The following is a 24,999-nucleotide window of genomic DNA, read 5'->3' as shown; positions in this document are numbered from 1 at the left end:
TGAAAGAAAAGAAATAACAACTGACACCAAAGAAATATAAAGGATTTTAAGAGACTATTACAAAAAAGTTACATGCCAACAAATTGGGACAACCTAGAAGAAATAGATGAATTCACAGAAACATATAACATCCCAAAAGTGAATCAGGAAAAAAATAGGAAAACTGACTGATTACCAGCAAAGAAATTAAATCAGTAATCAAAAACACCCAACCAAAGTCTAGCACCAGATGGCTTCACAGGTGAAGTCTACCAAATATTTAATAGAAAGTTAGTATCTCTTCTTCACAAACTCTTCCAAAATCTAAAAGAGGAAAGAAAGCTTCCAAATTCATTCTATCATTACCCTGATACCAAAATCAGATAAAAATACTACAAAATGGGCACCTGGGTGGTTCAGTGGGTTAAGCAGCTACGTTCAGCTCAGGTCATAATCCCAGGGTCCTGGGATTGAGTCCTGCATTGGGCTCCCTGCACTGTGGAGAGCCTGCTTCTCCCCAGCTTGTGCTCTCTCTTGCTCTCTGACAAATAAAGAAAATCTTAAAAAAAAAAAAAAAATCCATCTTAAAAAAAGAAAGACAAAATGGAAAAACTCACCTCAAAAAAGAAAACAAGAGATAGTACTGACTGTTAGAGACCTAATCAGTATGGACATAAGAAAGATGTCAGAACTAGTGTCCAGAAAAATGATTATAAATATACCAGCTGGTCTTAAAAAAAAGAGAAGACACTAGAGAATCCCTTTCTGGAGAAATAAACTAAAATCTAATCAAGTCAAGATCAAAAAGTTATTCTAAGATACAATTAAAAAAAAATGGAAGCTCAACCTGCTAGGAATAAATGATGCAGAAGAAAGTATTAGTGATATAGAAAACAAAATGATGAAGGATAAAGAACCTAAAAAAAAGAGAGAGAAAGAACTACTGGATCATGAGGGGAGAATTTAAGTGATAAGTAAAGCAAAACAGTATTAGAATAATTGGGATGCTAAAAGAAAAAGAGAGATGAGCAGAAGGTATATTAGGGCAAATTACAGCTGAGAACGTCTTCAATCTATGGAGGGAAAATGGGCATTCAAGGCCAGGAGGCACAGAGAATCCCCCTCAAGACCTATAAAAACAGGTCAACACCCAGACATCTAATAGTGAAGCTTGCAAATTTCATGGATACAGAAAATCCTGAAAGCAGCTCAGGACAAAAGGTCTCTAACCTACAAGGGTAGACACATAAAGCTAGCAGCAGACCCATCCACAGAGACCTGGCAGGCCAGAAAGGACTGGCAAGATACATTCAGGGTGCTAAATGAGAAAAATATGCAGCCAAGAATACTTTATCCAGCAAGACTATCATTAAGAATGGGAGTAGAAATATGAGTTTCCAGGACAAAAAGAAACTAAAAGAATTTGTGATCACTAAATCAGCCGTGCAAGAAATAATAAAGGGCATCCTGTAAGCATAGAGAGCCCAAAAGTAACATAGAACAGAAAAGAACAGAGACAATATACAAAAACAATGACCTTACAGGTAATACAATGGAAGTAAATTCGTATCTTTCAATCGTTACTCTGAATGTAAATGGGCTAAACACCCCAATCAAAAGACACAGTGTATCAGACTGGATAAAAAAGGAAGACCCAGTGATATGCTGCTCACAAGAGACTCATTTTAGACCCAAATACACCTCCAGATTTAAAGTGAGGTGATGGAAAACCATTTATCATGCTAATGGACAACAAAACAAAGCTGGGGTGGCAATTCTTACATTACACAAAATAGATTTTAAATCAAAGACTGTAATAAGAGATGAGGATGGACAGTATATCATACTTAAAGGATCTGTCCAAAAAGATCTAACAATTGTAAATATTTATGCCCATAACATGGGAGCAGCCAATTATATAAGCCAATTAATAACAAAATCAAAGAAACACACTGGCAATGATACAATAATAGTAGGGGACTTTAACACTCCACTCAGTGCAATGGACAGATCGCCTAAGCAAAATATCAGTAAGGAAATGAGGGCTTTGAATGACACATTAGACCACATGGACTGCACAGATATATTCAGATATTCCATCCCAAAGAAACAGAATACACACTCTTCTCAAGTGCACATGGTATATTCTTCAGAAAAGATCACATCCTAGGTCACAATCAGGTCTCAACCAGTACCAAAATACTGGGATCAATCTGCGTATTTTTTACCACAATGCTTTGAAACTGGAACTAAATCACAAGAGGTTGGAAAGAACTCAAATACATGAAGGTTAAAGAGCATCCTACTAAAGACTAAATGAGTCAACCAGGAAATTAGAGAACAATTAAAGAATTCATGGAAGCAAATGAAAATGACAACAAAATTGTTCAAAACCTTTGGGATACGGCAAAGGCAGTCCTAAGAGGGAAGGACATAACAATACAAGCCTTTCTCAAGAAACAAAAAAGGCCTCAAATACACAACCTAACCCTACACCTAAAGGACTGGAGGAAGAAGAGCAAATAAAGCCTAAATCCAGCAGGAGAAGAGAAATAATAAAGATCAGAGCAGAAATCAATGAAATAGAACCAAAAGAACAGTAGAATAGATTAATAAAACCAGGAGCTGGTTCTTTGAAAGAATTAATAAGATTGATAAACCCCTGGCCAGACTTATCAAAAAGAAAAGAGAAAGGACCCAAGTAAATAAAATCACAATTAAAAGAGGAGAGACCAAAACTAACAACCAAGAAATACAAACAATTATAAGAACATATTATGAGCAGCTATATGCCAACAAATTAGACAATCTGGAAGAAATGGATGCATTCCAAGAACGCATGAACTACCAAAACTGAATCACGAAGAAACAGACACCTGAACAGACTCAAACTGGCAAAGAAGTGGAAACAGTAATCAAAAACCTCCCAACAAACAAGAGTCCAGTGCCAGATGGCTTCCCAGGAGAATTTTACCATAACATTTAAAGAAGAATTAATACCTATTCTTCTGAAGCTGTTTCAAAAAATAGGAATGGAAGAAAAACTTCCAAACTCATTTTATGAGGCCAGCCATTACCTTGATCCCAAAACCAGACAAAGACCCTACTATAAAGGAGAATTACAGACCAGTATCCTTGATGAACACAGATGCAAAAAAATCTCACCGAGATATTAGCCAACAGGATCCAAGGGTACACCATGACAAAGTGGGACTTATTCCTGGGCTGCAAGGGTGGCTCGACATAAACAAATCAATGTGATACACTACATTAATCAAAGAAAGGACAAGAGCTGTATCATCCTCTCAAAAGATGCAGAAAAAGTATCTGACAAATACAGCATCCTTTCTTGATCAAAAGTCTTCAAAGTGCAGTGATAAAGGGAACATACCTCAATATCATAAAAGCCATATATGAAAAGCCCACAGCAAATATCATTCCCAATGGGGAACAACTGAGAGCTTTTCTTCTAAGGTCAGGAACACAGCAAGGATGTCCACTCTCACCACTGTTGTTAGACATAGTACTAGACATCCTAGCCTCAACAATGAGACAATTAAAAAAATAAAAAATAAAAGGAATCTGAATTGGCAAAGAAGTCAAACTCTCACTTTTGCAAATGACATGACACTCTATGTGGAGAATACAAAAGACTCCACTCCAAAATTGTTAGAACTCCTACAGGAATTCAACAAAGTAGCAGGATATAAGATCGATGCACAGAAATCAGCTGCATTTCTATACACTAAGAATGAAACAGAAGAAAAAAAAATAAGGAGTCAATCCCATTTATAATTGCACCAACAACCATATGATACCTAGGAATAATTCTAACCAAAGAGGGAAAGGAACTGTACTCAAAAAAGTATAGAACACTTATGAAAGAAATTGAGAAAGACACAAAGAAATGGAAAAACATTCCATACTCATGGATTGGAAGAATAGTTAAAATGTCTATGCTACCTAGGGCAATATATACATTCAATGCAATCCCTATCAACATACCATTAACTTTTTCCAAGCGCTGGAATAAACAATCCTAAAATTAGTATGGAGCCAGAAAAGACCACGAATAGCCAAAGGAATGTTGAAAGAGAGAATCAAAGCTAGCAGCATCACAATTCTGGACTTCAAGTTCTATTACAAAGCTGTAATCATCAAGACAGTATGATACTGGCACAAAAATGACACCTAGATCAATGGAACAGAATAGAGAACCCAACTCTATGGTCAAAGCAGGAAAGAATACCAATGGAAAAAAGAGTCTCTTCAACAAATAGTGTTGGAAAAATTGGACAGCCACATGCAGAATTATGACAGTGAACCATTTCCTTTCACCAGACACAAAAACAGATTCAAAATGGATGAAAGAGCTAAACTTGAGACAGGAATCCATCAAAATCCTTGAGAACACCAGCAGCAACCTCTTCAACCTTGGCCCCAGCAACTTCTTGCTAGACACATCTCCAAAAGCAAGGGAAGCAAGAGTAAAAATGAACTATTGAGACTTCATCAAGATAGAAAACTTTTGCACAGCAAAGGAAACAGTCAACAAAAGCAAAAGACAACCGACAGAATGGGAGAAGATATTTGCAAATGACTTATCTGATAAATGGCTAGTATTAAATATCTAAAAAGAACTTATCAAATTCAACACCAATAAACCAAATAATCCAATCAAAAAATGGGCAAAAGACATGAACAGACATTTCTCCAAAGAGAACATACAAATGGCCAACAGACATATGAAAAAATGCTCCATATCACCTGGCATCAGGGAAATACAACTAAAATCACAATGAGATACCACCTCATACCAGTGAGAATGGCTAAAATTAAGAAGTTTGGAAATGACAGATGTTGGCGAGGATGAGTAGAAAGGGGAACCCTCCTACACTGCTGGTAGGAATGCAAGCTGGTGCAGCCACTCCGGAAAACAATATAGAGATTCCTCAAAAAGTTGAAAATGGAACTACCATAAGACCCAGCAATTGCAGTACTGGGTATTTACCACAAAGATACAAATGTAGTCCAAAGGGGCACCTGCATCCAAATATTTATAGCAGCAATGTCTACAATAGCCAAACTATGGAAAAAGCCCAGATGTCCATCAACAGATGAATGGATAAAGAAGATGTGGTATCTGTATACAATGGAATACTAGTCACCCATCAAAAAAATGAAATCTTGCCATTTGTAAGACATGGATGGATCTGGAGAGTAGTATGCTGAGCAAATAAATCAGAGAAAGACAATTATCATATGATCTCACTCATCCGGGCAAATTAAGAAACAAAACAGAGGAGCCTAATGGAAGGGAGGGAAAAATAAAACAAGATGGGATCAGAGAGAGAGACAAACCGTAAGAGACTTAATCATAGGAAACAAATTGAGGGCTGCTGGAGGAAAGGTGGTGGGGGATGGGGTAACTGGGTGATGCACATTAAGAAGGACACATGATATAATGAGCACTGAGTATTATATAAGACTGATTAATCACTGAACTCTACCTCTGAAGCTAATTATATACTACATGTTAATTTAGTTTAAATTTAAATTTTTTAATTAAAAAATGAGGGTAAATAAAATTTAATTAACCTAATCAAAAAACCCCACTAATTCGAAGGGCTTCCAGCACCCCTATGTTTACTGCTCATTATTTAGAATAGCCTAACTATGGAAGCAATCCAGGGGAGTCTCCATCTTCCTCCCTCTCTGCCTGCTGCTTCTCCTGCTTGTGCACGTGCTCTACCTCCCTGACAAAATAATAAATTAAAAAATCTTAAAAAAAAAAAAAAAAAAAAAGGCAGGAAGAAAAGAAAGAAAATAGTGTGCCAAAGGGTAACTATCAAAAAGGGACAGATAAGCATGTCACAGGAGAAGTAAAAATAAATTCCAGGTGAACTAATGATTAAGTATAAAGTGAAACCTCACATATCTGATCTTGAGAAAGAAGCAACTAAGGAAAATATATATAGCAAAGTTGAATACTAATAGATATGAATAAAAATTATTCAACTTCCATCGAACCAAAAAGATGTATATATATAAAACACTCCCTGATTTTTAATATTCTAAAATCCAGCCCAGCAAGGCCAGGACTAGAACTAGAGCTCTCAATCACTAATAATGGTATTATAACATGTCACTGCCTTTTCAAGAGGATAATTTTGCAATCAGCATTAAAAGCCTTAAAAATGCTCATAACTTTGGACTTCAGCATTTCACCTCTAAAAACCTAGTCTACTAGAACAAAGATCTGTATGAATTCAGTCAATGATTCCTTATTTACAATGCCAAAATCTGAAAATATTTTAAAAATTTGGCAGGAAAATTCTGAATCCTGAATTCATAATTTTTATTTATCCCACTCAGCTCAACAGCCTGGCCTTCAAAGCTGTAATTAATGTGGTCCCTTCCTAATTGTCTGAGTTTATTTCCCAAAATACCTTCTACGGGTGCTGTAAAGTTGCTGCACAAAACCACAAAGTCTGGCTATTCTCCAAACATGGTCTAAAATGCCCCCACCATAGCACCTTTACAGATGCTGACCCACTTCCTGAAATATAGTTCTCTTCACAAATCTATGTTAAGGCCTATCACGGGCCTCTTCATGAAAAAGGAAAACCGGCATCCCTTTTTAATAAAGCTTCATAAATACTTCCCTCGATCAGAACTAATTTGTCACCCTCCTAGGATTCCTGCACGATTTGTACTGTTGAAATATACTTAAGGCAGTCAGAGGGTTAGCTGTGCATCTCTTTTCTCACTTGACAGAACTTTCAGAGAGCAGAGGCTAAATATTTCATTGTTCCTCCAATTTCTTAATGAACTGCTTTATACTCCATACCCTAATGATAATAAACTGAGGATGAACATAATCATATCAGGTTTCATATTGCACAAGTTTTTAAAAATTCTACCAAGAGAAGTGCCTGCAAGTGCTGATAGGGAGGAGGTAAAGGAGAAGATAGAAACAAAAGGCTGGCATAGTAACTATGAAACAAAGAAGCAGAAAGACATGGAGCAGCAAGGTAAGGACTAAGAAAACACAAGTCACTTTAAGGTACCAGAAGAATCCTCCAAGCTCATCAGTGATGTAAGTTTCTCATCTTCCAATAAACTAATGTGGCTTAAGTCACTGGGCAGATTCTTCTCTTCAAAATGTTTCCCAGCATGAGGTACAACAATCTGTAAGAAATAAAATGCCAAGTAACAGAAGCAAACTTCATTACTCTGAGGACCACAGTTCAAGGTTGCAAAAAAGACCACCAAATGTGCTCAGTATTTGTAATTCACAATTTAGGCAATGAAGGTCTAGCTGTTTTATGTGTATCAATAATTTTCTTCCTGCCCCCATGCCTCTCTCCTCCCCTGACCCACCCACTGAGTCACTGTTAAAATTTAACATCTCAAATTGTACATACAAGCTCAGAAGACCTAGTAATAGTTAGGACACTAATACCCAAATGAATATGAATACAAGGCTTGCGGTAGAACTGAAGATAATAGCCAAGTTGGACTCTGCAGCCTATACTGGAATCACTGATTGTTCTACTTCTCAACTCAGGGACAACATAATCCTAAAGGCACAAAGCAGGTTGTTAAGGGCATTCAAGGCCAACAAAAGGTAACATTGCCTTCAACTTAATTTCACAATCTTATTAAATTTATCTTTAAAATTAGATTGCAAAATACACAATTTTTAAGATAAAAACATGGGCTCGCTATATAATTGCATAGTTGCAGAAAACAGTGAATTATGCTCATAAAGATCAAAGATGTGGCAATGAAAAAAACAATGAACAAATAAATAAAGAAAAAAAAACAGAAACAGATTCAAACACATCTGAGAACAAAGTGGTGGTTCTTGGAGGGGAGAGGGTGGAACAATGGGTAAAACAGATGGAATACATAAAATCCCAGTTATAAAATAGATAAGTCACAGGGATGAAAAGTACTACATAGAGAATATAGTCAATAATATTGTAGTAATTTGCATGGTGACAGAGAGTAACTACACTTCTGGTGGAGAGCATTTATGATGTATAGAGTTGTTGAACTGCTTTGTTGTATACCTGAAACTAAGAGAACATTATATATGAACTATACTTTAATTAAGAATAAGAAAAAGGGGCGCCTGGGTGGCTCAGTCCATTAAGTGTCTGCTTTCGGCTCAGGTCACGGTCCCAGGGTTCTGGGATTATACCCCACATTGGGCTTCCTTCTTGGAACATTCCTTTGAGGAGCCATGTGGAACTGGTGGGGCTGACAGCTGTATATACATACACACATACACACACACACACACACACACACACACACATATGTACACTGATGTATATGTATACACACACACACACTCACAAAGAAGTGGACCTGAGTGCAGGCTCGACAAACAGAGTATTTTATTCCAACCTACCCCTTGACAGTGATTTACATAGGGGAGAACTTATGACCCAAGTGAGCCCATTAGAGTTGTCTTTTTTTCTTTCCCCTCAAAGAAAGTTCATGGTCTTTTTTTTTTTTTTTTTTTAAGATTTTATTTATTTATTTGTCAGACAGCAAGAGCAGGAACACAAGCAGGGGGAGTGGGAAAAAGAGAAGCAGGCTTCCTGCCAAGCAGGGACCCTGAGTCAGGGCTTAATCCCTGGGCCCCGGAATCATGACCTGAGCTGAAGGCAGATGCTTAACGACTGAGCCAACCAGGCACCCCAGCATGGTCATTTTTTTTTTTTATCACAAATGTTAAGAATGTAGGCTTGCTACAAAGGAAGACAGCTTCCGGATCATTCAATTAATCACTGAGTGCCAACTATGTGCCAGGCACTCAGGATACAATAAACAAAACATAGATGGACGCATGGGTAGCTCAGTCAGTTAAACATCCACCTTCAGCTTAGGTTATGAACCCAGGGTCATGGGATCGAGTCCCGTGTGGGGCTCCTTACAGGGAGCCTGCTTCTCCCTCTGCCTGCCACACCCCCTGCTATTGCTCTCTCTGGCAAATAAATAAAACCTTTTAAAAAAATAAAATAAATGAAACAAAGAGAAACCTTTACCCTCCCAGAGCCATCTTTAAAGAGGGGGCCAGCATGGAGTGAAACAGAGCAAAAGTGGAAAAGTCCTAATGCAAGGAAGCCCTGGACCAGGACTACACTCACGTGCCGATTACTTGAGGCAGTAACGTGGATCTCTGCTATTTAAAGTGTAAGACTTCTAACTGAAATTACTACTGTTTAATACTTGCACATGGGAAATGGAAACTTTCACTCTCCCAGTTACACTCCAGAAATTGGTAACATATAAAAGATTACCTTGTTCTCCTTATTATTCATCCATGGTTGTAAACAAAAATCAATAGGTGAGTCTGTTTTACAAAACAAAAATAAGTGAGACCAAATTATTTTATCAATAAAAACGCAATAACCCCTAAAAGTAGCAAATTAATGAACTAAACATTTTTTCCCTTTAGTAGAATAGAGCACTTTTCTATGATGGTACAAGAAGTTATCACTGGTCAGTTTAATTAAAAACTATCAGGGTGGGAAGTATGAAAAATTATACATATGCCAAAAAAACTCACTATGAATCTAATCAAGGCTTTAAAGCTAACTTTTGCTTTACAGAGGATACAGGGAATAGAGAAACAAGAAAAATGACAGCATGACTAAACAGACAGACAAATCCAAATCATGGGACAATCTACAGGGTGACAAACTGAGCTTTTTTCAACAGGAACTAACTTAGGACATACAACAAATAATATACCGTAACATATGGTAACCTTCTTTGGACTCCAATTCAAGCAAACCAACCTGGATAATTAGTAAAATGAATATGGACTAGAGTACTATATGATAATAAAAGAACTGTTAAGTCTGTTAGCAGTATTAATAGCACTGTGCTTATATAAGAAAACATCTGTATTTTTACAGATGCACACTAAAATACATAGGAATAAAACGATACTTGAATTTTAAAGTATCAGAAAAAAGTAACACGAAAACAAGAGATAAAGCAAGTATGACTAAATCTTATACTAACTGGGACTGTGATATAAGTATATGGGTTTTTTTAATGGACATAAAATTTGCATACCATGAAATCACCACTCTCCTAAAGCTTTCAACTCCCTGGTTTTTAGTAAATTCTCAAGATTGTACAACCATAAGCACTCTTTAATGCCACAATATTTTCATCACTCTAGAAAGAAACACGATATCTACTAGCAGTCATTCCCCATTCTCCCCTTTCCCTGGCCCTGGCTACCACACATCTACTGTCTCTATGGATTTGCCCATCCGATCAGATGTCTACAGATATCTATGGATGAAAAGATCCTACAACATGTGGCCTTTGTATCTGTCTTCCTTCACTTAGCCTAATGTATTCAAAGTTCATCCATATTATAGTACATATCAATACTTCACTCCATCTTAAGGCTCAGTAATATTCCACTGTATGAAGTTTTTGCATTGTTTCTACTCTTTCACTATTGTGATTTATGCTGCTATGAACATTCATGTACAAGGTTTTGTGTGGACATATGTTTTCATTTCTCTTGGGTATATACCTAGGACTAGAACTACTGGCTCAAACAGTAGTGTAATGTTTATTGTTTTGAAGAACTGTCAAACTAGTTTCACAGCAACTGCATCATTTTAACTACCCACCAGCAATGAATGAGAGCTTTAATTTCTCCATATCCTCACCACACTTGCTATTTTCCAACTTTTTGATTATAGCCTAAACCCAGCAGGAGTTAATAAGCCTAAACCCAGCAGGAGAAGAGAAATAAGAGCAGAAATCAATGAAAGAGAAACCAAAAGAACAGTAGAAGAGATCAACGGGGACACCTGGGTGGCTCAGTCAGTTAAGCGTCTGCCACTGGCTCAGGTCATGACCCTAAAGTTGTGGGATCGAGTCCCACAACAGGCTCTTTGCTTAGCAAGGAGCTCTGCCCCTCCCCTGCTGTGCTCTCTCTCTGTCTCTCTCTCTCCGAAAAATAAATAAAATCTTAAAAAGAAAAAAAAGAAGAAGAAGAAGAAGATGAGATCAACGAAACTAGGGGCGGTTCTTTGAAAGAATTAATAAGCTTGTTTAAACCCCTGACCAGACTTATCAAAAAGAAAAGAGAAAGAACCCAAATAAATAAAGTCACAAATGAAAGCAGAGATATCACCACCAACACCCAAGAAATACAAACAATTATAAGAACCCATTACGAGCAACTAAATGCCAACAAATTAGGCAATCTGGAAGAAATGGATGCATTCCTAGAAAAGAATAAACTACCAAAACTGAACCACGAAGAAACAGAAAACCAACAGATCCGTAACTGGCAAGGAAATGGAAACAGTAATCAAAAACGCCCCAACAAACAAGAGCCCAGGGCCAGATGGCTTCCCAGGAGAATTCTACCACAACATTTAAAGAAGAATTAATACTTATTCTTCTGAAGCTGTTTCAAAAAATAGGAATGGAAGGAAAATTTCCAAACACATTTTAGGAATCAAGCATTACCTTGACCCAAAACCAGACAAAGACCCTACTAAAAAGGAGAATTACAGACCAATATCCCTGATGAACACGGACGCAAAAGTTCTCACCAAGATATTAGCCAACAGGATCCAACAGTACACTGAAAGGATTATTCACCATGACAAAGTGGGATTCATTCCTGGGTTGCAGATTGGCTCAACATCTGCAAACCAACGACTGTGATACAACACACTAATCAAAGAAAGTACAAGAATCGTATCATCCTTCCAGATGCAGAAAAAAGTATTTGACAAAGTACAGCATCCTTTCTTGATTAAAATTCTTCACAGTGTAGGGATAGAGGGAACATATCTCAATATCATAAAATCCATATACGAAAAGCCCACAGCGAATATAATTCTCATTTGGAAAAACTGAGAGCTTTTTCCCTAAGATAGGAACACGGCAGGGATATCCACTATCACCACTGCTATTCAACATAGTACCAGAAGTCCTATCCTCAGCAATCAGACAACAAAAAGAAGTAAAAGGCATCCAGATAGGCAAAGTAGTCAAACTCTAACTCTTTGCAGATGATATGACACTACAGGTGGAAAACCCAAAACATTCTAATCCAAAATTGCTAGAACTCATACAGGAATTCAGCAAAGTGGCAGGATATAAAATCAATGCACAGAAATCAGTTGCATTCCTATATACCAAAAATGAGACAGAAGAAAGAGAAATTAAGGAGTCGATCCCATTTACAACTGTATCCGGAATTATAAGATACATAGGAATAAATCTTACCAAAGAGGCAAAGAATCTGTACTCAGAAAACTATAGAGTACTCATGAAAGAAATTGAGGAAGACACAAAGAAATGGAAAAACGTTCCATGCTCATGGATCAAAGGAACAAATATTGTAAAAACGTCTATGCTACCTAGAGCAATCTAGAGAGTTAATGAAATCCCTATCAACATACCATCAACTTTTTTCAAGTGCTGGAACAAACAATCATAAAATTTGTATGGAACCTGGGGCGCCTGGGTGGCTCAGTGGGTTAAGCCACTGCCTTCGGCTCAGGTCATGATCTCAGGGTCCTGGGATCGAGTCCCGCATCGGGCTCTCTGCTCAGCAGGGAGCCTGCTTCCCTTTCTCTCTCTCTCTCTCTCTCTCTCTCTCTCTCTCTGCCAGCCTCTCTGCTTACCTGTGATCTCTGTCAAATAAATAAATAAAATATTAAAAAAAAAAAATTTGTATGGAACCAGAAAACCCCAGGTAGCCAGAGGAATGCTGAAAAAAGAAAACCAAAGCTGGTGACATAACAGTTCCAGACATCAAGCTCTATTCCAAAGCTGTGATCCATCAAGAGAGCATGGTCTTGACAAAAAAACAGACACACAGATCAATGCAACAGAATAGAGAACTCAGAAATGGACCCTAAACTCTATGGTCAAGTATTCTTTGACAAAGCAGGAAAGAATACCCAATGGAAAAAGACAGTTTCTTCAACAAATGGTGTTGGGAAAATTGGAGAGCCACATGCAGAAGAATGAAACTGGACCATCTCCTCTCACCATACACAAAAATAGACTCAAAATGGCTGAAAGTCCTAAATGTGAGACAGGAATCCATCAAAATCCTCGAGAAGAACACAGGCAGCAACCTCTTCGACCTTAGCTGCGGGAACTTCTTATACATACAGCCAAAGGCAAGGGAAACAAGGGTAAAAATGAACTATTGGGACTTCATCAAGATAAAAAGCTTTTGTACAGCAAAGAAAATAGTCAACAAATCCAAAAGACAACTTACAGAATGGGAGAGGATATTTGCAAATGACATATAAGGTAAAGGGCTAGTATCCAAAATCCATAAGGAACTTACAAACTCAACACCAAGGAACAAAAAAATTCCAATCAAGAAATGTGCAGAAGTCAGGATGCCTGGATGGCTCAGGTCATGATCCGAAGGTCCTGGGATCAAGCCCTGCATTAGGCTTCTTGCTCAACAGGGAGTCTGCCTCTCCCTCTCCTTCTGCCTGCTGCTCCCCCTGCTTGTGCTATCTCTGACAAGTGGATAAATAAAATCTTTTTTAAAAATAAAAATGAGAAGAAGACATGAACAGACATTTCTGCAAAGAAGACATCCAAATGGTCAACAGACAGACACATGACAAAGTGCTCAACATCACTTGGCATCAGGGAAATAGAAATCAAAACCACAATGATACCACCTCACACCAGTCGGGATGGCTAAAATTAACAAGTCCGGAAACGACAGATGTTGACGAGGATGCAGAGAAAGGGTAACCCTCCTACACTGTTGGTGGGAATGCAAGCCGGTGCAGCCACTCTGGAGAACAGAATGGAGGTTCCTTGAAAAGTTGAAAATAGAGCTACCCTATGACCAAACAATTGCACTACTGGGTGTTTAACGCAAAGATACAAATGTAATAATCTGAAGGGGCACCTATACCCCAATGTTTATGGCAGCAATGTCCACAATAGCCAAACTATGGAAAGAGCCCTATGTCCCGCAACAGATGAATGGATAAAGATGTGATACACAGACATACAGTGGAATATTATGCAGCCATTAAAAAAATTAAATCTTGCCATTTGCTACAATGTGGAGAGAACTAGAGGGTATTATGCTAAGCGAAACAAGTCAATCAGAGACTCTTAATAACCTTCAGCAAACTGAGGGTTGCTGAAGTGGAGAGGGGTGGGAGGGATGGGGTGGCTGGGTGATGAACACTGGGGAGGGTTTGTGTTGTGGTGAGCACTATGTATTGTGTAAGACTGATGAATCACAGACCTGTACCCCTGAAACAAAAATACATTATATGTTAATACCAAAAAAAATTTTTAAATAAAAAGATTAATCAAGACACCATTTTCTATAAAAATATTAATAGGTAAATGCCAAACCGTAAGTGTCTTTCAGTTTACCATACTGTAGCTTAAGATAAATAACAAAGATAAACAAATCAGAAAGGAAACTGAAATATATACATTAGGCAGTAATTTCTAAAAGTAATTTCTATAAGTTCAGTACCTTGCACTTGTTCCAGTGGTGAAATCTTATCAAAAGGGTCTTGGCTCTGAAAGTGTTTTGCAGTTTTAGCCTGCTCCTCTTCTGTTCTTGCTATATCACTTTGCAAAGCAGACTCTTCAAGAACAGCATCTGACAAATGTTGCCTTTCTATATGGTTCTTTTTCTTAGAGAGAGAACTTTCCAGTAGGGAACAGAATAATGATTAAATGTTAGTTACCTTGGGTAAATCAATAAAATATTCATTAATCAGTTATGTATTTAATATCACAAAAAGAAAAAAATGGATACAGTGGAAAGAAAAATTTTGAGGACCAGCCAGACACTACAATTGGCTCCACTGTAGGTGCCCTTCGGGACTGCACACCATCTTGGGTCCAGAGATACAGTCTACCAAAATCAAATACAGTATCATATTGCTATCCTGCCTCTCAAGTGATAAAATGAGGGTTTCTTTTCTTTCCTAAGTAAGTATCTCTGAATCTATTATATATGAAGAAAAACTCAGCTTTCTAAAAACAAAGAAGACTTAAAGGACACTAGTATATATGCCAAAAAGCTGATTCTCTGAATTATGAAGTGCTTTAAAAGTTTTACTTTTAGCCCCTGCCACTGGCCTTGTCCTCATCTTTGTATCTCTGTTGTTTTATATTTGGATGACAATGTTTTTCCTTAAAGACAATTTTCCTCCCAATCTTCAGCAAAAGCTCGTGGGTCTCATGCAGCTCATCAGAGCCTTCTGCCAGCAAGAGGAGGGGTAGGGATGAACTTTTTAGAAAAATGCCTCTAAATGCAATAAAGCCATCATCTGACAAACTGCTATCTAGGGCCAAGCTTAAATCTGACCAGGATGGATGAAAAGATAGTACTTTCACATATTCCGAGTGCTAACCCTCTTTGCCTGAGGCAACTCCCAACTGTAATTTACCTCCCAGTTTCTCCATGTCTGTACTGGGGTTGTAACACATAGAAAGCCATTACCAACAGTTCAATCCAAAGGTGCATTCATAGGTTGATATAGGAAAGTTTCATTCCAATCAAACAGAAGCTGAGTAAAAGAGAGGATAGAGGTCGGTGGAAAGACTGTAAGTGGATACAAAGTTGTATGATAAAGAAGAGAGAAAAAGAAGTGTGGGGATGTGCACAACAAAGGAAACAAAAAATGAAGACAGTCTACAGAATGGGAGAAAATATTTGCGAATCATATCTGATAAAGGGTTAATATCCAAAATATATAAAGAACTCATACGACTCAATATCAAAAACAAAAAAAAAAGCAAACAAGCAGACAACAGGATTAAAAAATGGGCAGATCTGAATATTTTTCCAAAGAAGACAGACAGATGACCAATAGGTACATGAAAAGATGTTTGGAGTGCCTGAGTGGCTCAGTGGGTTAAAAGCCTCTGCCTTCAGCTCAGGTCATGATCCCAGGGTCCTGGAATTGAGCCCCACATCGGGCCCTCTGCTCGGCAGGGAGACTGCCTCCCCCCCACCCCACCCCCCCGCCTCTCTGCCTACCTGTGATTTCTGTCAAATAAATAAATAAAAACTTAAAAAAAAAAAAAGGTGTTCAATGTCACTAATCATCAGGGAAATGCAAATCAGAACAACAACGAGACATCACCTAACACCTGTTGTAATAATCATTATAAAAGGCAAGAGGGATGCCTGGGTGGCTCAGTCGGTGAAGCATCTGCCTTAGACTCAGGTCATGATCCCAGGGTCCTGGGATTGAGCCACACATTGGGCTTCCTGCTCAGCGGGGAGTCTACTTCTCCCTCTGCCTGGTGCTCCCTCTGCTTGTGCACACACACACTCTCTCTCTGACAAATAAATAAAATATTTTTAAAAATAAATTAAAATAAAAAAATTTAAAAGACAAGAAATAACAAGTGTTGGTGAGGATGTGCAGTGCTGAGATGTGAACTGGGAATGTAAACTGGTGCAGTCACTATGGAAAACCGTATGGAGGTTCTTCAAAAATTAAAAATAAAACTACTATATGATCCAGCAATCCCACATCAGAGTATTCATCCAAAAAAACTGAAGCCTTAACTCAAAAAGATATATGGCACCTGCATGTTCACTGCAGCACTATTTACAATAGCCAAGAGGGAAACAAGCTAAGTGTCTGACAGATGAATAAAAAAAATGTTGTATATATACAGGATGGGGTATTATTCAGCCACAAAAAAAGGAAATCTTACCATGTGCAGTAACATGGATAGACTTTAAAGGCATTATGGTAAGTAAGACAGAGAAAGACAAATACCACATAATCTATTTATATACAGAATCTAAAAATAAGAACAAAAAACTAACCTCACAGATAGAATAATGGTTCCAGAGGTAGGGGATCGTGGCAGGAGAAACAGGTGAAGGGGATCAAAAGGTACAAACTTCCAGATATAAAATAAGTAAGTCATGGATATAATGTGTAGCATGGTGACTACAGGTAATTATACTGTGCTGCATATCTGAAAGTTGCAAGAGTAAATCTTAAAAGATCTCATCTTAAGAAAAAAAACTTCTGTAACTATGTAAGGTGACCAATATTAACTAGACTTATTGTGGTGATCATTTTGCAGTATATACAAATATCAAGTCATTACGTTGCACAACTGAAACTAATATAATGTTATATGTCAACTGTATTTCAAATAAATGAGAATATAAAAGGGAAAATAAAGACAGTAAAGGTCCCTAGGTGACATATTAAAAAAAAAAAAGGTAGTGGGGAAGCAAAATGGTGACATGAAATAAATAAAAAAGTCATGACATTTAGATTAATTTCGTATTTCAAAGCCCCCCCACTCCAACAAGAGCATGTGTACTTTACCCTTGAACAAGATGGGGGCTGGGGCACTGACCTCCTGCATAATTGGAAATCCATGTCTAACTTCTGACTCCCCCAAAACTTAACTACTTAATTGAACTACTGCTGACTGGAAGCCTTACAAATAACATATACAGTTAATTAACACACAAATATATATATGTATATATATATTACATGCTATTTCTTATAATAAAGCTAAAGAACATGTTATTAAGAAAATCATAAGAGAAAATACACTTTTAGCACTATGTATTTACTGAAACAAATCTGCATGTAAGTGGACCATGCAGTTCAAGGGTGAACTATAGCGTGACCATTAGAACTTTATAACAGAGCCAGTTAAATTAACCATCTCCCCTAAATCCACTTCCTCAAAACTATAGCTATCACTTGTTCTTATTAGCCCATCAAAATTCCTCAAATTAAGTCAAATATTAAGTCAAATAAGCTTCAAATAAGTGGCAAGAGTAACTTCTAGGAGTGCATGAAAATGACAATAAAGGACCTCTATAAAAGTGAAGCAATCTTGGGGCACCTGGGTGGCTCAGTGGGTTAAAGCCTCTGCCTTCAGGTCAGGTCGTGATCCCAGAGTCCTGGGATCAAGCCCCACATCGGGCTCTCTGCTCAGCAGGGAGCCTGCTTCCTCCTCTCTCTCTCTGCCTGCCTCTCTGCCTACTTGTGATCTCTGTCTGTCAAATAAATAAATAAAATCTTAAAAAAAAAAAAAAAGGTGAAGCAATCTGGGGGGTTGGGGGTTCAGATGGTTGGGTGTCTGCCTTCGGTTCAGGTCATGATCCCGGGGTCCTGGGATCGAGCCCTGCATCTGCTTCCTCCTTCCCCCACCCCTGCTCCCCCTGCTTGTGCTCTTTCTCTCTCTCTCAAATAAATAAATAAAATCTTTAAAAAAAAAAAAAAAGAAAGTGAAGCAATCTGTATGAGAGCCACCAGTCCCAGCCCAAGCTTATCTCAGATTCTAGAATCTGAACAGCAGATGTGATATGCAGAAGAAACAAAAGCATGGTCCAGAACAAGAACAACAGGGCCCGGAAGCAGAAAACAAATCTGCCAGGAAGAATTGCAGAAATGTTTCCTGACTACTGTAGGAAGGAGGACAGGAGGGAGTCCAAAGAAAAGGGATGACGGTGCCCGTGCCGGACAGTGCTCCACTCTCGCTCCCCAGCCCACACAAACAAAACAACAGTGTCAACATGTCGCTGTACACCTAGGAAGTCTCTTCTAGGAACGCATATGAAACGCCTGTGCAGAATGAAGCTATGGTGGTGACAGCAGCATTAAACACCCGGCATGAAATCTGTAAAGTGAAGCCGGCCATGAGCTTGCACGAAGACCTAAGAGAAATGAGATCTGGATACCCACTAGCCCACACTAGCAACCTAGAAGACAGCCATAAATCAGATGCAGGAGAAGGAGCAGCTTGAGAGATAAAAATAAAGATGAACAAAGTAAACAACCCCAGACACAAGGATAATTTATAGAACTTTGAAAAATCTCAATTAGAATTCTCAGAAAACATTGAAGTCGCTATTATATCCACAAAAAAGAGCTATTATAAAAAAATGAAAAGTTCAGAAAAAAGAGCTCTCAAAATTATGACTGCCAAATGATTTAATAGAAGGGTAGGGAAAAAATTAGGAACTTTATCTAGAACACTGCCTATTTGCACTGAAACAAAAGAAAAACAAAAACAAAAACGAAAAAATTAATGGAAATAGATCAACCCAGGCAATCCAAAACAGCAGTCCCAGAAAGAAAGAAAATAGAAAAATACCAAAGTAATAATAATTACCTAGAACTAAAGCATACAAATCTCTGGATTGATGCCAATTAGAATTTCTTTGGGGGTATGGATTCAGGGAGGATTCTAAGAGTTTCCAGAGAGAAAAAAGTTCAGATACAAATGGTCAAGTATCAAAATGACATCAGGCTTCTCACACTATGTAGCAGTGCCTTCAAAATTTTGTCAAAGTTATTTTTATCTTTAGGGACGCCTGGGTGGCTCAGTTGGTTGGACGACTGCCTTCGGCTCAGGGCGTGATCCTGGAGTCCCAGGATCGAGTCCCGCATCAGGCTCCCAGCTCCATGGGGAGTCTGCTTCGCTCTCTGACCTTCTCCTCGCTCATGCTCTCTCTCACTGTCTCTCTCTCTCAAATAAAAATAAATAAAATCTTTAAAAAAAAAAAAAAAAGTTATTTTTATCTTTAAATCCTATCCTCAGCTAAAATATTCATTAATTCCAAAGTTAGAATAAGGATATTTTAAATTTTTTTTTTTTTTTTTAAATTTGAGAGAGAGAGCGCATGAGAGGCGGGAAGGTCAGAGGGAGAAGCAGACTCCCCATGGAGCTGGGAGCCTGATGCGGGACTCGATCCCGGGGCTCCGGGACCGTGACCTGAGCCGAAGGCGGTTGCTTAACCAACTGAGCCACCCAGGCGCCCCAAGGATATTTTAAAAACATAAATTCCACCCTCCCCCAGAAGGAGCCACAGAAGCCATCCTTCACACAGGGATAAGAGCGTACCTCTGCAGGCTGTGCACCCACCATCACAAGCAGCACACAGGAAGTCCAGGCTCTCAGACTAACAACCCAGATCTTCAGACTACTCAGTGGGGGCAAGGAGCAGCCCCAAAGCACTCACCTCTACCCAATGAAAGTCTAGAGTGAGGCCAGTACACTGCATGTAGGACTCCACCTTACCAGGTCTTCTATCTTCCTTTAACAGGGATCAACAAGACCACTTCCCAGATCTCCTGGCCCACATCAAAGAGTCAAGAGTTACTTCCCATAGTCTCCTCCCCTCCCCCCATGTCTAATGTCTCATTGTCAACATCAGTTCAGTGGCACTAACTTCATGATGCCCTTCAATAAGCCCAGGACTCCTTACCACTGACAAAGATCCACAAGGATACTCCCCCTACCCAGCCCAACAAATCAATGCTGAATCAGCAAAATCTATTCCTGAACCCTCCTATGAACATCCCTTTCACCTCACTGCTTTATGGAAAACCTGGATGTCCTGTGAGGACACTGCCTCCCTTAAACACTGGCAAGTGAGGACTATCCATCTCTCCCACAGCCTTGGAATCACTGGGTGTGGAGATGGAATGGGTGTCTCCATCACCATGTCCCCTCAGTACAATGTCCAGATCATCCTCACTAAAGGCTCCTAGCCTAGAATCACCTATGACCCCTCACAGCACCTGCCTTAGTACCTCAACTCTATAACCCTCTGCTGTAACCCAAGCCCCCAATCCATTCATATCCCCACATCTCACACTCCCTTGCCATTCTACTATCCTCGCCTCTTCCTTAACCTAATCAAATGGCCAATCATCACACACCTCAGCTTCCTCATCCCTCACTGCTTTCATCAAACTACAAGCCTAGTTAAACCCAACTCTCTCCTCACACCCTGCAAGCACCCCTACGCTGAATGTGGTTGGAGATAACATCACAATCACAATAAATTCATGACCATGACCCCTGAGTGGGACTCCTGATGCTGTCTGACAATGCCACTATTTTCCTCTCTCCTCCCCTCCCACATGCCCATGACTGTTTACATCTCTCTACTGCTCCTCTAACCTGAGTTGATGTCATGTTTCCCACTGCACTGAGAGACCCTAAGCACTGAAAAGACAACTTCCTCAGATTCTTACCAGGACATGTACCCATACATTCTGCCTTCCCACTGGTTAATACAGAGGAATTATCCATGGTCTTACCTCTCTAATCATTCCTTCCACGACACATTAGTTCCTGGCCTCTTATTTTTGTATAAGTGTTGCTCTAGCAATTCTCTTCTTTCTACATAATCAGATTTTCCTATTCCAGATCATTCCTATTGCTACATAAACTTGCAGTAACCTCTCCCACCACAAAAGAAAAAAGAAAAACTTCTCTTGACACACTATACTCACCAGGTATCCAGCCCCATTTTTTGGTTTCTTTTTGTAGCAAACTCACCATCTCCAAAATGAACCTCCCATTCTCTCCTAAACTCATTCTCCTACACTACTGTGCCTCCTCCTACTTCCACCAAAACCACTTATCAGGGTTACCAATGACCAAACCTACGCGAATTCCAATGGTCACTTCTTAGTCCTCATTTTATTTGACACACTGGATCCCTCTCTCTTCTTTTACATATGTTCTTTCTGTGGCTTCTGAAACACTTTGTTGTCTGCCCAACCTCCAGCCACTAATCTTTAGCCTCCAAGTCTATTCCTCCTCTCCCCAACTTAACAATGAAGTGTGCCGACATGAGGCCCTGGTGCTCTTTTGTTCTCCATCTACCTCTCCACTTTGATAATCCAATCTCCTAAGGGGTCTTCCTGTTTCCAGACTTGCCTCCCAACAATCTGTTCACCCCACTGTAGCCAAAGTGAACCTTCTAAAACACAATCCTTGAATGGTTTCCACCTCTTTCAAAATCTTGCTCACCCCATGGCAGCCTCCTTCCTGCTGTTTGAACACAGGTATGCTCTGACCTTAGTGCCTCTACACTTGTGCAGCCTCCACCTGAAGTCCTCTTCCTCCTAATGTCCACATGGCTAACTGCGTCCTTCAAGTCTTCGCTCAGATCTTACAACTCCCTCAATGAGACCCACACTGACCATTCCCTTCAGCTTATCCATTTACCCTCCTTATCGTGTTCTGTTTTTTTTCTAGCACTTTTCCCTTCAAATATACTATAAAACTGGTGTATTTTTAATGTCTTTTTGTTTTAATGTCTGTTCTGGTATTTCCCAAGTACTTAGAGAAGTACCTGGCACACAGTAGGCACACGGTCAAAAATACACATGGAATGAATGAGTATTCAAAGAGTTAACATCTTTAATATATAGAAAGTGCTTATATCCAAATGTTACCAAGAGGCAATTCACAACAAAAATATAAGTAATGAATAAACATTAAAGTATGTTCAATTCCATAAATACTCTATTATGAATTCAAACACAGAAACTTTAAGAATGCCTGTAATACCACCATCAAGAGATAACTACCATTTACATTTTGGTTTATAGCCTTCCAGATTTTCTTCTATGCATTTATGCATGTGTACAAATTTTTTTACTTCTAAATTCAAGGATTAAAAATAATACCACCAAATGTTGGGGAGGGCTCAGAGAAGGCTTTCTCATGTACATCTTCTAGTGGGAATGTAAAGTGGAACAAATCTTCTAAAGAGCAATGTGCTGCTTTGTAGCAGTCTTTAAATATTAACTCAGCAATTTCAATCCTAGGAATTTATCTGAATACAATAATTTGCTAGGTGTGCAAATGAATAAATAAAATTCAATAAATTTGTAATAGCAAAATTCCAATACTTTAAATGTCTAACGTAGTGCAGCCATTAACACGACGTATATCTATATTAATTATAATTGAAAGATGAGCATAATACACTAATTTTTTAAAGTTATAAATAGTATGGCGGCGCCTGGGTGGCTCAGTGGGTTAAGACTCCACCTTCGGCTTAGGTCATGATCTCAGGGTCCTGGGCCCCGCATCTGGCTCTCTGCTCAGCGGGGAGCCTGCTTCCCCCTCCCTCTCTGCCTGCTTCTCTGCCTACTTGTGATCCCTGTCAAATAAATAAATAAAATCTTTTTTAAAAAAGTTATAAATAGTATGTACAGTTCAATCCCTTATTTGTAAAAAAAAAAAAACAACAACTTAGTATGTACATGTATAGATGCATAGAAAGCAGTCTGGAAGGGGCTCCTGGATGGTTCCATTGGTTAAGCATCTGCCTTCAACTCAGATCATGATCTCAGGGTCCTGGGATCAAGCCCTGTGTCAGTCTTGGTACTCAGCGGGGAGTCTGCTTATCCATCTGCCCCTTCCCCTGCTCCTGCTCTGTCAAACAAATAAAATCTTTAAAAAGAAAGAAAGCAAGCAGTCTGGAAGACTATAAATAGATAATCAATGACTATTCTCTCTTACTTTTTTGAAGATCTTATTTTTAAGTAATCTCTATACCCAGTGTAGGGCTTAACCTTAAAACCCGGAGATCAAAGGTTACATGCTCTGCAGACTGAACCAACCAGATGCCCCAGTGACTATTCTCTAGTTAGTAAGACTACAGACTTAGCGTCTTCCTTACAAATCTTTGCATTTTCTACTTTTTTAAATAAGCTTTTATTACTTTTGGAATGAGAAAAGGTATTCTGAAAGATTAAAAAACATATAAAGAAAACTCTTAAGAAAATTCTTAGAATTATTCAGAGACATAGTCACACTTTCATTTTCCATAAGACTGAGTGAGGCCTGCTTTCAACATGGCAAAAACAAAATGAAGGTATGAACTTACTCATCATCCTGGAAGCTAAGTTGTAACTTCTCTCTTGGGTCACCTTCACTCTGGCTGCTGGGAGATGATTCAGATGGAACTGAAAACTTCCCTTCTACTAAATAAGATGCCTGGATATCAGAATACCTACACACATACAAAAAAAAATTTGTTTTGTTAATAGTTAAATTATGCATATTTAAAATTCACCATTGACATTAGGGCCACAGGACTATAAAACCAACTCCTAGGGGATAAAAATAAATAGGGCCCCCAGTGTTCAAAACCATCATCTCATGTGCAAAGCGCTGAAAATCTACATGTCAAGAATGAGGTGTGTTCGTACTAAACAAAGAGTCACAGAAATCTTAAAGCTAAAAATTTTCAGAGTTAAACTCTTCATTCTAAAGGTAAAGATAATGCTTCTTACCAAACATTCAGGTTGGGAGGAGGACAGGAAAGTAGTTATTTAAGCATGGGGAAAACTTTACACATCATACAAGATGGATAAGCTGTACACATCACATACAGAGATGCAACTCAAATTACTGGCTGCCAGTAAGGCTGAACTAATACAAATCCAAAACACTATGAACAGAGAAAACAATTAGTAGACCAAAAGGTCACTGGTACTCAGTTCCAAATCCACCCACTACTGATTAAGGCAACAAAGTAAGGAAATGTATAAATTTTCCATAACAATTATATATACATATGAATATATATAACATATATATACACACATATATATTTATATATGATATACATATCATATTACATATATAAATATACATAAAGCAAAAGCTCAAGCTTGGCTGAGAAGCTTTTTAAATATATTTATTATTTGAAAGAGAGAGAGAGCACGCACGTGTACCCACACAAGCATGCAGGGGTGAGAGGCAGAGGGAGAAAATCCCCAAGCCAACTCCCTGGAGAGTGTGGACCCCAGTTCAGGGCTCAATCCCAAGACCTGAGATCATGACCTGAGCCAAAGCCAAGAGTTGGGACACTTAACCAATTGAGTCACCCAGGTGCCCCTTGGCTGAGAAATTTTTACAGAAGTATCAATGTATTGCAGGCTTTCTAGACCTTATAAAAAAAAATCATGTGTTCTAAAAGTTCTTACCTGTTTTCAGCACTGGATCTATTTCTAGCAAGTGTTGAAACAGCAACAGGCAAGCCAAGATTTGAAGGAAGAGTGACATTTTCCAAAATCTCACTATTACCAAATAATGAATTGGTTAAAAAGCTTGGAAATGACTCTTCAGCTATTCCTCGGAAATCTTCCATCTCACTACAACAATAAAAGCTTTTTAAAAATCAAA

At 38.6% G+C, this 24,999-nt stretch overlaps 1 protein-coding gene across 7 annotated transcripts in view; it reads right to left on the bottom strand.

Annotated features, from left to right (window-relative positions):
• CEP192 (centrosomal protein 192) overlaps positions 1-24,999 on the bottom strand; it is a 128,491-nt gene that overhangs the window by 98,213 nt on the left and 5,279 nt on the right. For 6 of the 7 annotated variants that reach the window (XM_044243663.1, XM_044243664.1, XM_044243667.1 and 3 more), the window contains 5 exons: positions 24,801-24,968; positions 23,696-23,821; positions 14,525-14,700; positions 9,297-9,349; positions 7,050-7,170 (listed from right to left, as the gene is read on the bottom strand). In XM_044243663.1, the coding sequence (XP_044099598.1) occupies positions 7,050-7,170; positions 9,297-9,349; positions 14,525-14,700; positions 23,696-23,821; positions 24,801-24,968 (644 nt within the window). The remainder of the gene's footprint in view (positions 1-7,049; positions 7,171-9,296; positions 9,350-14,524; positions 14,701-23,695; positions 23,822-24,800; positions 24,969-24,999) is intronic. The other variant, XM_044243666.1, reaches the window with a different exon arrangement.

This window comes from Neovison vison, chromosome 3 (genome assembly GCF_020171115.1).
Source record: "Neovison vison isolate M4711 chromosome 3, ASM_NN_V1, whole genome shotgun sequence".
In the NCBI taxonomy this organism is placed as follows: Eukaryota; Metazoa; Chordata; class Mammalia; order Carnivora; family Mustelidae; genus Neogale; species Neogale vison.
This window is presented reverse-complemented; position numbering and strand designations above follow the sequence as displayed.